This window comes from Carica papaya, chromosome 8 (assembly GCF_054855325.1).
Source record: "Carica papaya isolate Zhongbai chromosome 8, ASM5485532v1, whole genome shotgun sequence".
In the NCBI taxonomy this organism is placed as follows: domain Eukaryota; kingdom Viridiplantae; phylum Streptophyta; class Magnoliopsida; order Brassicales; family Caricaceae; genus Carica; species Carica papaya.
The window spans coordinates 32,681,456-32,697,080 of record NC_142316.1 but is presented as its reverse complement, the minus strand read 5'-3'; the positions used below and the strand labels follow the sequence as shown (position 1 = coordinate 32,697,080).

Here is a 15,625-nt window from a genome sequence, read left to right as displayed (position 1 = left end):
GTTCTTATGTCTTTCCAAAGTTTTTCATGCCACCATCCACGTGCTGTACGTGGAATTATTAATAAAGAATTATAATATATATATATATATATATATATATGTACGTATGTATGTAATTTTACAAGCTTAAACTGCTCTTCTTTTTTCTAATTTTGATGACGTGATATTTATCTTAGTACTTATTGAGAATTTGAGAGAGTAAAAATATTATATGATTCTATTTCCATTCACATTCACTTTATAAAATAAAATGAAATTATGAAATTAAAATATTTTAAAGTACTTACAGGAGAATGCTTGTGAATCAAAACAAGCACAATATGTGAAATAATATTTAACAACGATGGACCCTAAAAGGTTTAATATTTATTATTCATTTGATCAAAATATAGGATAAAATTTTAATACATGCATTTTGACAAAAAATAATGTCAGAATTATATTATATAGTTAATTAATATTATTTATAAAAATAGTAATCAATAACAAATAAAAAAACCAGTACAGTAATGAGAATGAACATAAATTATGTAACTATTATTTATCAGAATTATAAAAAACAAAAAATCAATAATTACCGGGTTTACAATAGTTAAGAGAATGAGTTATACGATGATTGAATAAGATGCTTTAAAAGCTATCGGGTTATTGAATAATTTGTCTCAAATTCTCTCGTTAAGATTTGTAAAATTTGCAATTGTGTTTAATTATAGTACTAAACACATAACATATTATATTATCAGTTAAATTATATTTAATATTAAAAGATACATTGAACATATATATTTTTATTCATAATTATTAATATAATTTTTTTATTTTCATATAATTAAATAAAGAAGAAGAAATGTTCAAATAACATTAAATCATCTAGTTTATATTATTTTATGTTAAACTTAATTTAGTATACTGATAGTGTAACGCCATATTTTTTTTTTTTTTTACTTTTAACGGTGTAGTCTAAAGTAATTTCATGACCAAATACGAAAGTTTCATTTCAAATTAGTCGTACATATAAAAATACTACCACAATCTATTATTCAAAATTAAGGATAAACCTGCAACCATATATGTAACATGACAGTAAAATACAACCTCATACACTCCCAGCAGACACACTATCTACACTACCACTAACTTTTACACACTCAATTCTACCGATAAAAATCTTTGCGTTGTTGCACTATACTTTAGGTTCGGAAACCAGCAACTCCGATTCCAACTCCATCCATTCTTCATATGTGAATAATAAAGAGTGAGTATATATAACTCAGTACAGTAAAAATTAAGTTACAAGTATCATATGCACAAATATGAAACCCAGTATTTCTACATGTATTCTATATCCGTAACCTAAGTCATACCTTCTTACCACTTTGGAACTACATAGGACTAATATTTACCTCCCGGTATTTTAAATATTACGTATATTAAGTGTGACCGTCCCCCGACGTCACTCCAACCGTACAAATGTTCTCACCCGTCACCAGTATCGACGACCATCAATGAATTTTCTATCTCTCGACCCCTAATAGACCACACACACACACAGATACCATTTTCTCCCATCACAAATATCGGCGACTCAACCCTTTACCCGTCGGAGTCTCCCTACTATCACCACTATCGGCGATCAACTTACTTATTCTAAGTAGCGACAACTAATATCGGCGTCCCCCCAATGCTACAAACTCAAGAATAATATCACTCTGTTCTACTCTACAACATTGTCTTGAGGCTCTCTTACACTTTTAACCTGTATACAGAACCTATACGCGTCTCCTCATATGACGCACACTAACACTTAACACACACACACACACACCAGTAATGTTCACTTGCCAACTACTAAATTTACAGCAGCTATACCAACCTATATACAATTCACACCCGCACACCACACACCTACACCAATATACCTCTATCTCTATCCCTCACACCCACACTCTACAGGCCTCCCTTTCCTACTCCCTAATTTTCAGCATACACACACTCTCCCTTTTCATGCCTACCTCCACTCACAACCACATAGCATTTATTATCTCACATGAATCCCACTCACTCACCGAACTCCTCCTTCTCTCTCCTCTCGCGGCCTACTCTAAGTATCCCCACTCACAATCACGAAATTTCCTCTCTCTCGCGGACCTCACTCACACACCGAATTCATCCTTCTCTCTCCTCCTGCGGCCTCCTCTATATACCTCCACTCATACTCACACAAAATCTCATCTCTCTCACGAACCTCGCTCACTCACCGAACTCCTCATTCACTCTCTCCTCCTGCAGCCTCCCTCCACTCATACTCACACCGAATTTCCTTTCTCTCACGGACCTCCTTCACTCACCGAATTCTTCATTCTCTCTCCTCCCGCAGCCTTCTCCGTGTACATCTTTCACACTTCTGCGCACATCCTTCATACTTCCGCGCTTCCACCTACCATCTCCACCCGCCTATTCCTGAATCATAGTTTTCTGCTATATATCCCAAACGAAGCCTAGTTCCTCAACTTAAGGTCACAATTTCAAAGCTACACCAAACCTACACATGAAACTTAAGATTTACCGTACCTCTCATCTCCATCTTTCTTCCTGCACTCCCGTGGCTCGCACCGTCACCGTCCTCTTTCTCTTTCTCTCTCTTTTCTCGTTTCTCCCCGCTCCGACTCCTCTCTCTCTCTCTCTCTCTCGAACCTTTTCTTCCCCCGACTTCTCTTATCTGTTTTCTTTCTTTTCTTTCCTCTTGCTTTTTCTTTTATTTTTTTTCCCTTTCCCTTCTCCTATTTATACCCCACCTGCCTCTCAATCTGCTCGTCCATCTCACCTCATCCGAGCCGTCCACTCCCTCTTCTCCAAACGACGTCGTTTCCTCATTTTCTTCTCCAAACGGCACCGTTTCCTCCTCCTCGCCCCAACTACACCCTTTCCCGTCTATAATTATTCCTATATACACATATATGCATACATACAATTTTTTTTTTCAACATCCAATTACTACAGACAGTGTGATAAATCACATTTTTATTTTTATTAATGTGAAAGACCATTAAAGCAATAACAATATTAAAAAATTTAATCTCATAATCAAATAAAACTCTTAATTAAACAAAATATTTAAAAAATTAAATTGAATAAAATAAAAATATCAATTTCTTAATTACAAGCTTATACAAATATAACGTAATTTAAAATATATTTTAACCACTAATACACAGTGGCTAAGTCTATATAACCCCGAAAATCACATAACTGAGACTATACTTGCATTAATAATACCTCACCGTCTTCTTAGAAAATTCCACATTCATTTTCATTTTGTTAATACGTTTCACGTGACAAAGAAAAAGGTTCACGTCAAATATGCACTTTGTCAAATTGTCGGATTCTCATACCAACAGATTATCAAACTTTAATATATAATTAATTAATATAAATCAACTTTTTTTTTTATTTACAATTTTCTTAACTTGTCTAATTATTTACTGGGTGTGAAATTTTTTTTCCCCAATTAACACAAAATATGCGTACTATAAAATTAATTAAAATTATTAAGTACCTTTATCATAGGTTTAACTTAATAATATTTTTAAAATTAATAATTAATTATAATTATTTTTTGCAAGGCTGACCTGGGTTCTTGCCCTGCATTCATATCACGTAGACTGAAGTGGCTTGTGGAACTCACACGCTTGTCGGCGAGTGGTGAAAGTTGAGCGTCCTGTGTGCGTACGTACTACGCGCTAGAATTAAAAAAAAAAAAAAAAGAAATCAATCAGCGAATACGGTGTCAACGTAACAAGTAAACTATTTAGCCCACCAAACAACTGACGTTATATTAAATAAAAATAAAAAAGTATTTAACAAAATAAATAAATAATTTATCTAATTAATTAATTAATAATATTTTTTTCTGTCACCAAAGTCTACTCTCCATAAATTTGAGGTGTCGGGTGACGAGGTTCGTATGCCAAGCAGTCTAAATCGTTGCCGTGTATTTTATGGTCAACACTTAAATTGGAGAGTTTTTCTTTTTCAAATGTTTCTTTTTTTTTTTTTGCTTACCATTACAAATTTGCAGTCAATCAACAAGCTTTTATAACACATGCAGACAAATGTTTTAATTAATTATTTCAAATTATTTTTATAAATTAACCTTAACCATTTAAAATGTAACAACTTGAATATTTAAAATAGTTTTAAAAAATATTAAAAATCAAATTATAACTATTAAAATTTCGAAAATCATCGTGATATCTCAACTATTGAATTATTATATGATGGCTAGAGTTTAATAGTTTTTAATATTTATTTAAAATTCAATGAAATTAGTTAAGAAATTATTTTATTTATTATAATAGCAAAGTACACATGATAATGGTCCGAATTAAAAGAAATTCAGAATATTTATTACATTGACGTTGATATAGGTACAAATCTACTGGTTTAAGACATTTATATAAACATAAATTATGTTTTTAAAATTAAATATTTAATATAAATATAATTATTATATGATATTTGTAAAATCCAGTAAAATTATTTATACTTTAGAAAACACCTAATAATTTTCTTTATAAATAATTATTTGGTCGACACAAAATTAATCAAATATTGAAATATTTTCTTACTTAAAGCACAATAATGTCGTGAAACATATGAAATGAATAAGGGAATTAATTAATTTATTTGATTCCTTTAGTAATACATTTGTATTACTAGATTCAGTCACATCAACATATTTGTATTTATATTTTCATTATTTTATTTAGTATTTATTTATTTATTTATATATATAATATAATACCCATTTAATTTTATTATTTATTTATTTTTTAAAATTAATAATAATACCCGTTAATTTAACTAAATTAAAGAAAACGCAATGAGAAAATTGATTTAAAAAAAGGATTTATTAATTATATTATCTTCATCAACCTACTATTTTGTTTTATTATATGATATTTATTTACCATTTTGTTATAATTAGTTTTTGCGTAATAATCTTTTTTTTTTTTTGAAGAAGAAGTTTTTGGTGGTACCAGATAGACATTCAATTTTGATAAGACGAACATTTATTAAGTGGGCCTTGTTTGGTCACTGGCATAAATTAATGTCGGGTCAGAGTATATTTAATTTATGTATGTGGGCATTATTTATTCCATCACAAAAAAAGAATTCCCAGAAATTATAAATATTTTATTATGTACTGTGGTAGTTTGACTATTGATTTATTGAGAAATTTTAAAACACAAAAAAAAAAAAAACTGATACTTGCTAAAAATTTACAATTAAAAATAATAATTACTAATTTAATAAATTGGTAATTTCCCTTTGTATTTGTACTAATTTTGGTGAATTTTTATTATATTTATTTTTTATGTATTACTATATAAAAGAATAATTCAATATAAAACTTAATTTGATATTTTAAAATTTTATGAACTAAACAGTTAGTTTAATTTGATTTATAAATTCAACTGAATAATTTCTCTTTAAATTCGACGAAATAATAAATAAATCGGGCTGGAATTTGAAGTTCAAATGTGGGCCGGACTTGGTCAGTTGACCACAATCTGACCCGGATTGGCCCATGAGTCCACGACAATTGCGGGCTTCGGTTTTTATATCTCCTTTCTGGTTTTATCTAAAACCCTAGGAGATTGCTTATATAAACACGCCTTCTTCAATATTTGGTTCAGCATTTGCGGCAAGGTCTTCTGTTGCGAAGGTATATTCATAATCCTTCTCACTTCAGGGACGCGCTGTGTTGTATATTCTCTGATAGAGTACTGACGTTGGTTTATATGTTTGTTTTCCTTACAGATTCTCGGTTTAGTCAGAGAAAGCTGAACGAAGTAGAACAAAGATGAAGGTGATTGCTGCATATTTGCTCGCTGTGCTGGGAGGGAATACCACTCCTTCTCATGGTGATATCAGGAAGATCCTCGGCACTGGTATCCCAAATTTTCTGCCCTTCTTTTCCCTATAAACACATATACAAACACACGCATGTATTTACGCGTAGTACATTATTTATCATTTCATGTTTGTACGGATTTGAATGTAGATCGATGTGTTTCTTCGTGTGATAATACGGATTTGAATCTGTTTATCTGTTTTGCTGTGATTAGATATTGTTTGCTATTTAAACCTTACTGTGCTTATGGTAAAAATAGCAAGCATATTCTCAATTTTACCGGGAAACTCTGTAGTGCAATAGTTCCATAAAGGCATCATGCCTACCTGTTTAATCTAGAATTGACTAACATTCTACTAAAATGCAACATGTTCATTTGTTGAAGTCATTCAGATACTGAAAATATTCAACTGGAGTTTGAACATGTTCATTTTTCTCTTGGATTTGGTTATTTAGTAAATCTTTCAGTGTTTTGTTATGTTTAATATTTTGTATGTCTGTAATTACAGTATGTTAATAGTTCCCAACTAAAAAGTTAAAAAATATATGCGTTTGCAGTGGGAGCTGATGCTGAAGATGAAATGATTTCTCTTGTTTTGAAACAAGTGGATGGTAGAGATGTAACTGAGCTTCTTGCTTCCGGACGGGAGAAGCTGGCCTCTGTTCCTTGTTTTGGTGGTAGTGGTGCTGCTGCTCCTGCTGCCCCTGCCGCAGGTGGTGCTGCTGTCCCAGCTGAGACAAAGAAAGAGGAAAAGGTTATGGAGAAAGAAGAATCTGACGAAGTAAGCTTCTTTAACTGGATCTAATTGAGAAATAGATAATATCACAATTAGGTTTCTGGTCCTACCACCAAAATGGTAGTCCAAGTAGTAAAGTGATTCGGTCTTCTTACGAGGAGGTGTTGCGTATGAATCTACTCGAGTTGTAGCTTCTAGCTTCAGCTGGAGGGAGCCTTTCTGTTTCTTTGACAGGCGTGTCCCATGGTGGTAGTTATGATTAAGAACTGAATGTTATACGAAAGGTGGGAAGCTTTTATAGGCATGAAGGAGAGTAATTGCAGTGCTTATTGCTCCATACCACCTTAAGAAAAAAATTTCTACCCGTAAAATAAATTGATTGATTTGTCATTGTGCTTTGCATGATTGATTTGTGTTGCTTTTGACAGTTTTATTTGCTTATTAATTGGGTTTTCATCATTTCACTTCTCCAATGAACCAATGCATTAAGTTTCAAGACCATGACTTGTGTCTTAATGGATTTATTTTCCTTGAACTTATTGCAGGAATTTGGCTTCAGCCTCTTTGACTAGAAGATTGAGCAATACTTCAAGCATTTTCTTCCAATTAGAAATCTTTTTGATTAGTCTATTACTTCTGTCTTGGAATTTTAGGTAGTCTGGGAATTTTGTCATAGGATAATTATTACAAAGTTTAGATCTTTATATAGTTTCGTAGATGAATGGTTAAATTGTCTGGAAGGCAACATGTGGATGATCATTTGGTAATATCTAAATCCCAATTCAGTTCTATCTGGAATTTGTGTTTGGTTTCTGATAAAATTATTTGATGGCATTGATGTTATTTTCTGCTTGCAAATGCGCTACAAAATGTATTAATGAGACAAATGGTCTCCTGAAGTGATTTCTCTCTTAAAAATGCTGAATGCACTGTTTCTGTGTCTGTGTTTCGGACATTCATCTGCAAGCAAGAATCTATTTTGAGGAATGTCTGGTGTGTAATAAAACAAATAATTTGATCAACAATGATAAAAATATTTATGATTTACTAGCCACACATTTTAAAATGAACCAAAAGTTAGCCTTATTTAAACTATACATCTTGATAGTTTTTTAACCCATAAATTAAAGAAAAAGAAAAAATTATGTATAATAATTACTACCACGTACTTTAAATTATAACCAGTCGAGCTACAGAATATAAGGAAATCAAATCATCGAAAAAGAGACCAGGCTATTATTAATATGAACATTATCAAGAAGAGGAAGTGAATCTCAAATTTATGTAATAAATTCGAAAGTACATTAACAAAGTTTAAAAATTACTCTTTAAGGAGTAAAGCTCAACAACCCAAACGTCCAAGGAATTCACACTTTAGTCTCTGAATAGGGCAGTTTCAGATCTTGCAGGCAAAGGCCAGTCCTTCCTTTGTCAGCAGATCCAAGCTCTCGACTGGTGGTTGGAGCTTTGCAACTTTAGAAATAGCCTTGTTCTCTTCTGGGGTTCCGCCCTCCAGGAAAGCCCCCAAAACTTTTCCATCCTTAATCCAGTATGTTCCAAATTTCGGATTTGCTGATGTGGGATCATTGTTTCCGAAAAGCACGGTTTCACCAACATTGTCACCATAGAACTGCCATGACAGATCGAAGGAACGAGAGTAGAAATAAGGAAGGTAGTCATATTCTTCAATTGATTTCCCTGCCTGAGCTGCCTTGATAGCCTGCAACATGAGAATATAGGTGATGTTTGATGTTCCAAACTTTTTAAGCATTTCTATAAATTTTCATTCACATTTTTATGTCTTTCCTATTCTAAATAATAGATGAACCACTTTTTATTAGCTTAATATTTTTGAAATATCAACTGATCTATGTTTTCTATTGCAATACCAGAATTGGAAGTTTAAGGTTTGAAAAGTAACTGTTCAATTCATATTAAAAATTTAAATTCGAGCAAGTACATCTACGTTTTAAATAAAGGGGTAGGAGCTCAGGATACCTTTACAGCCTGCTCAGCTGATTTACGGGCATGATCAACATGTTCAACTCTTCTCATATCCTTGTACAGTTTCATGGGAAAGGTAGCCACATCCCCAATAGCATATACATCAGGAAGGCTTGATTTGAAAAATGCATCGGTCTGCAATTTTGAAAATATTGTTAAGAGCACAGTATCCAGACTATCAAAGTGAAGGATAAGTGAAAAATAAGATTTTCAACTAGGAAGATGGTAAAGATATTAAACGGGAATGACCAAATATCGTTTGTACTCACAGAAACAACCAATGGCATAGTGCATTGCATCATGAAAAAATTGTATTGAAATCAATAAAGATGAAAAAGCAAAATCATGGATGAGATTTTGAGCAAGTTTGATTTCATAGGATACCTAAAGAACAAGCAAGCACAAAACAGAAAGTTATTTGAAAGAATATAGGGGTCACACAAACCTTTATTCCACCTTTCTCCTCCTCAACCTGCCCTTTAAATAGTGATATCAATGGTCTTCCACCAACGCCAACAATAACAATGTCGGCTTCCAAGGTCCTGCCATCCTTAAGTTTCACTTCCTTCACCTGAAGATAGCAGATTCAACATGGTCATATGACAAAGCATTCAGAAAAAAGCACCTATTCTGAAATCAGGAGGCTGAACACTTACCTCCCCATTTGAGTCAGTGGTGAAGCCAACTGCAACCGTTCCCTTGATAATTTTGATTCCCTTGTTAGCATAGTAACCCTCATAGAAGGCAGCAATTCCAGCAGTGAAAAGCCTAGGCACTGCAAGCATACAGTTTTTCATTAGCAAGCGAAGGACCCACGTGGTACAGTTATGAAATAAAGCCCGTGCCCTCATTTCAGCATACATGCAGGAAAAACAAAGGCTCAAAATATAGGTTCCACTTACTACACCAAGGTTCTGGATAGACCATGCTAACGTCAAGATTGTTTATTTTCAAAGCTGCACTGAGCTCAAGACCAATATAGCCTCCCCCAACAACCACAGCCTTTCCATTCTTTTTTGCTTTAATAACTTCCACCAGCTTATCAGCGTCATCAATTTCTCTTAAATAGAAGATGTTCTTAGCATCAGCACCTTGTACACCAAAATCAGACAGTTTAATAACCTGCAAAGATAGAAGTGGGTGAGTTTCCATCTCCATAGAACAATTTCCTTTGAAAATCTGTCTATATAGAAGATATAAATGGGTAATAGATCGTCTGGAAAATCAGATGAATATAGTACTTACAGTGGAACCAGTAGCAATTAATAAAACTTGATACTTAAAGACCTCCCCTGCAGCACTGACAAGAGTCTTGGCAGCAAGATCAGCTTTGACAATTTCTGTGCCAAGTATCAACTGAATTCCTGCAAATATGAAGGAAGAAGCTAGGTGTTTGTGAAAATAACAATCTACTAAACACTACCGATTAAATAAAATCCATTCCGTTAGGGGCCAACAATAAACTATGGAGGAATATTATTAGATAGCCAATTCCAACTGCTCTGTTCAGGTTCCACTTAAAGGCATAAAGATCTGTTCATCTCAAAGTGCTCTGACACACTTAAATAAATTTATACCGAAGGAAAAAAAACAGGTCAGAAAGAAAGAATCACCTTTCTCGCTGTACCATTCAGGTAGCAGTCTTTCTCCTCCACTTCCAACACAGACATGGAAACCTGGAAGTCTTGCAGCTCCTGAGAAAGAGAAAAGTTCAAATTATTTCACGTGAGAAGAACACAGACCAATACGTACTCTCCACCAGATAGGTACAAGCAAATCAAGCAAGAAAAATAATAGTAACAATAACAAAAGAAGCCACAAATAACATGACTTACCCTCAGGAAACAGATAACCTTTGCTTAGTGCAGGACGCTCATATGGAGCCACCTACAAGTGTAGATGTCATAATTAGAAACGACAATTTCTCAGAGAACAAGGCAAATGAGAGAAGTACAATTTTTAACAGAACCCCGGGAAAAGGGTTTGGTCAATATGCATATCCAAATGCAATGGAAATGGATAATAGGAGTAAAATCTCATGGTGGAAGATTCACTGAATTGAAAATCATTTTTTCCTTTAACATAATCAGCAGCAAGGGAGAATGATGAATGAGCAATGTGTCAAACGGAGAACTGGGACTACTTGATGATCAAACAACTATTGCTTGAAAGTAGAAAGCATACCGCCTCTTTGGAAATAATTGCTAGTTCACCCGGCTGAACTCCCTGCTTGGCAAACTCTCTAGCAGCATACCCCTATAATGTAAAGGAAAAAAATTGATACACGATCACAATCAAATTAAAGTAATAACAACACAGCATACTAGAAAAATGCATCTTCAATCTGCATCCACCATCCGTTTCTGGTGAAATCAGAAACCAAAAAGGAAAGCATGCTTGACAAGTTGAACCGAATAGTATAATAACTAAAATCAGATTTGCGGAGCCAATCGCAGCAACAAATCAACATTCATCCGTTAGAGAAGCAGAAAATGAATTTTTAAGAGCACATATAATATTTTAGACTTTTCCCAGAGGTATAAGCTTCTATAACAAATAACTGATCAAATAATATATGGAATACCGAATAGATTCGGTCATTTAAATTCATTGATAACATGTCGATTGCAAAGCCAAAGTTTAAAAAATGATTTAAACTTGATTTTATCCCAGTAAACATCAACAAAAACCAATCAGCAGAACTGCTGAGTATTGTGAAACGGAGCCTCAACCCGACAAACAATTCCAGGGGACTTGAACTAGTAATGAAAACGCTTCATAAGTTTATTAAGACAAATTTATGCATAAGTCAATTATAGGCTTAGTCATGTCAATAAAATTAAGCATTCTTCACTGAGACTATTCCATTTCCAATAGAAAACAATCACTAATCGAGCGTACACGAAACAGATAATCGATATCCTTAGATCTGTAAAGATTAAACTACACGAAAAAATATGGATAATTAAGATGCAGTCTTAAAACATCACCGCCATAAGAATCATCACAGACACAGATTTCAACGGAAACAAATCAAATTCATAAATTGAAAATTTAAAGAAAAAATGTCCAAAATCGAGAGAGAAACAGATATAGGAAAGGAGGTAAGAGAAGGAGATAATCGATCGGAAAACTCACAGCCGCGACACCACCACCGACGATCACGTACTTGAAGCTCTTCTCCGCCATTGATAGATCGAAATGAACCTCCGGTTTTGCTGGTAGTAGCTCTCCGAAGTCTGACCGTTCTGTTTTTTCTTCTTTTATTCCAAGAGAGGAGAGAATATTTTTGTAGTGTTAGCTAGGGGCTGCTTGATTGGCTGGATACTTGTAAGGAAACTTGGTACCCTCCTGGCTGATATTTAGGTGTGAATGGATTTCTGCCGCGTGGCAAGTCAGTAGCCGTCGATCGCTGACTGAGCAATTGCCACAGCTACGGATCTCGAAGGTCGTATTTGGGACTACGACCGTTGATTTTATCTGATTTCCTCGCCAATTTTTGTCTTTTTATAATTACTAAAAAAATAATTTTTTATTTTGTAAGAAATATTGACAAATATATTATTTAAGTTATTTATTTTTGTGAATAATTAATCTATCACTTTTTTGTTGATTAATTCATCTGTGACTCTACGGCCCCAGTAAGCCATTTAAAATTATTGGGAAATATTACGCATTATATTTGTTTATATATTTATTTTAGTACAAATGTGAACAGAATATAAAGGTTGCGGTCAAAAAAATAATTATTTAATAGTTATTTGAAATGTGTATTTAGAAATTAAAAAAATATATATATTTTTTGGGAATCGAACCTTTATTCTAGAACAAGATTTCTACCCAAATGTTCAAATACGGTATGTTATCATGAAAACTTTGTGGGTCGTTGATAATTCTCCAGATGTGACGTCATTGATGATTTCATGGATCGTAATCAACTTTTTCTTTTTGAAGTGTTAATCGTAATTAAATTTATAAACAGAACAAATAGGTATAATAACATTCCTACAAATTAGGATCAAGCCATAATTAAGTTAGATGTTAATGGAATTCCCAGAAGATTAGGAACAGCAATGAAACGGACATAGAGAGAAATTTAGATATCTATTTATATTTACTTTAAAAAAACATGTATTAGTATCGTGCATTAACAAAAAAAAAAATTGTTATAATCTATAATTACTTGTTTGGTTGACAGCAAGATATATCTCCTATTTTAATTACAGGAGTTATGATTCTGTATGCAATAATTTAAAACAAAAAGTTTCTAGTTGAACAAAATTTACATTTTTATAAAATAATAAAGTTATGTACAAAAATATATTAAGACATTTAAAATTTTCATAACTCTGTCATTATTATAACGATTCCTAATTATTTTTTCTTGTTTAAATAACTTTTTCGGTTTCCACCATGTGAAAGAATACTTCATTTACACACCCTTATTTCATATTTGACTTCCGAGTTTTAAAAGTCAACAGGTCAAAGTCAACCGGCATCATGTGTTGGAAACTTGGGTCAGCCGAAATGGGCTTTACTATGAAATATTAAATTTTAGTTGGGGTGAAACCGAAATGATATTTAAATCTCGTTTTGGTCACGTTCAATTTTAAAGTTGGGACTTTTAAGCCCAAAAACTTTTTTCTTCTTCAACATGGGCCATAATCTAGTCACCTAAGACCTTTTCTTTTGAAGTGTGAAAAAACATATAAGTTTATGTATTATGTTGTATTTTTAATTATATATATATATGTGTCATTTCAATTGATTGGATTTTCTATTTTTTTCTGAGTGTAATGTTCTCAAAATTATATTATAAGGTTCTTGCCGTACCATACATATAAATACCTTCTCCGAGCTTGGTTTCCCAAAAAGGAGTAGGCTTTTTAAACTTTAATCATGTTGGTAATTTTAATCCAATGCCAAAACCCAATAAGTGCTGGTCGTTGGTGCCGTACAAAATCAATAGTTTAAATAATTCAAACATAAATATTCTATTATACATATATAATTACATATATGTTTGTGTACATAAATTAATCTAGTATAGATAAAGTTTCCCAGGAATGAAAAAAGTCTAAAATATAGAAATACCTCTGAACCATATACAAAAATTTTAAAATATAAAAAGGTCGGAACTAATAAAATAAATTTTTTACAAATTTTTTTTTTTAACTTTTTAGATAATATTTGCTTTTTTTACAGTGTTTATGTACGATAATATAGCATACAACATATGCGTAATAGTTATACCATTATTTTTAATTCACAAAAATTAAATACTACATAAATTATATAAAAAAATTCAAAATTTTGATTGAAGTATTTTTATTATTTTAAATTCTTTTATAAACTTTTAAAAAAAGATATAAAAATTTTCATCTTTCTAACATTATTTTAAAATGTATTAGTTTAATTTTAAATTTTTTTAGTAGAATTGACTAACATCAACACTTATGCTCTTTTTTTTCGTTGATACTATTTGTGCACGGTGATATAACATATGATATATACGTAATGATTATAGTATTATTTTTAATTCATACAAATTAAAATATTAAAAATTTGAAATGGGTTAATTTAGTTTTAAAATTTTTTAATAGAATTGATTAACAACAACACTGACGCTATTTTCTTCATTGATATTATTTGTGCACGGTAATATAGCATATGATTATAGTATTATTTTTAATTTATAAAAATTAACTACTACATAAATTATATAAAAAAATTCAAAATTTTTATTGAAGTATTTTTGTTATTTTAAATTTTTTTATAAACTTTTTAAAAAAGATATAAATTTTTTTCATCGTGTTTAATTTTTTTTAACATCGTTTTGAAATGGATTAGTTTAATTTTAAAATATTTTAATAGAATCGATTAACAATAACACTGACGCTCTTTTTTTCATTGATATTATTTGTGCACGGTAATATAGCATATAATATACACGTAACGATTATAGTATTATTTTTAATTCATACGAATTAAAAATATTAAAATATTTTATAAATTATATAAAAATATTTAAAAATTTTATTAAAATACTTTATTTTTTAAAAATTTTCATGAATTTTTAAAAAAATATATATATAATTTTTCATGGCATTCAATTTTTTTAAACCTCGTTTCGAAATGGGTTTTTGGTGGAATCGAGTAACAAAGGATGGATGATATTTCATAATTTTAATTAAATTTATTGGTGTAAATTTAAAAGATAATAAAAGTAGGGGCACAAATTATAACTGTGGGAAATATAGTAACGTGGACAATCAACATCATATTAATGTTGACTCTATACATCTTTTAGGACTCAACCTATTTATTATCAGAAATACCTTTTTTAAAAAAAAAAAAAAAAAATTTAGTCGGCCGACAACCACACCATTTGGATTTGGGCAAACTCAGTCAATGCCATTTGAATTCTAATTTTATATCGACAGGTATTTGACAGCTTCCTAAAAGTATTTATCAACGCAGATTGTAAGAAAAATTCCACCACCGACGTTCAAAGTAATGATATTCAATAAATATTTTCTTAAAACATAAAGTTTTAAAATATTACTTTTTGGGTTTTAAATTTATCTTGTGAGATTATACGTTCAAGTTATTATATTATGTATAAAAAATTATTAGATTAATTTAATTCAGTTAAAAATGATTCGATACGGTTAAAGGTATAGTAAGTTTTAACACATTAAATTAAAATACAAACTTTATGTTACGTGTAGAAATTAAGTTTGTAATTTATAATTTTGTGATAAGTCAAATTATGAATATAAAAAATTTATAGACAGAGTTAGCATATAAATTGATATTTGTGGTCTCCAAATTACATGTATAATTTTTTTATCCTGATATCTCGTCATCATAAATAAAAAGAGTGTAAGAACTCAAAAGCCAACGTGCTAGTTTAGAAGATGTACCGCATGACGTACAAATTTTTTTTGTTCAGTACAAATTTTGT

At 31.4% G+C, this 15,625-nt stretch overlaps 2 protein-coding genes across 2 annotated transcripts; one reads left to right on the top strand and one right to left on the bottom strand.

Annotated features, from left to right (window-relative positions):
• The first annotated feature begins 5,644 nt into the window (after positions 1-5,644).
• On the top strand, positions 5,645-7,445 carry LOC110822595 (large ribosomal subunit protein P2-like). Its single transcript, XM_022052728.2, has 4 exons — positions 5,645-5,728; positions 5,824-5,954; positions 6,476-6,699; positions 7,200-7,445. Exons 2-4 carry the CDS (start codon positions 5,867-5,869, stop codon positions 7,224-7,226), a joined length of 339 nt encoding a protein of 112 aa, XP_021908420.1. The 5' UTR covers positions 5,645-5,728; positions 5,824-5,866; the 3' UTR covers positions 7,227-7,445.
• Positions 7,446-7,867: 422 nt separating this feature from the next.
• On the bottom strand, positions 7,868-11,972 carry LOC110822793 (monodehydroascorbate reductase). The gene is made up of 10 exons (XM_022053007.2): positions 11,797-11,972; positions 10,843-10,914; positions 10,494-10,545; positions 10,272-10,352; positions 9,904-10,022; positions 9,561-9,780; positions 9,315-9,433; positions 9,104-9,229; positions 8,653-8,793; positions 7,868-8,374 (listed from the first exon to the last, which is right to left on the bottom strand). Exons 1-10 carry the CDS (start codon positions 11,845-11,847, stop codon positions 8,051-8,053), a joined length of 1,305 nt encoding a protein of 434 aa, XP_021908699.2. The 5' UTR covers positions 11,848-11,972; the 3' UTR covers positions 7,868-8,050.
• Between the last annotated feature and the right edge of the window lie 3,653 nt (positions 11,973-15,625).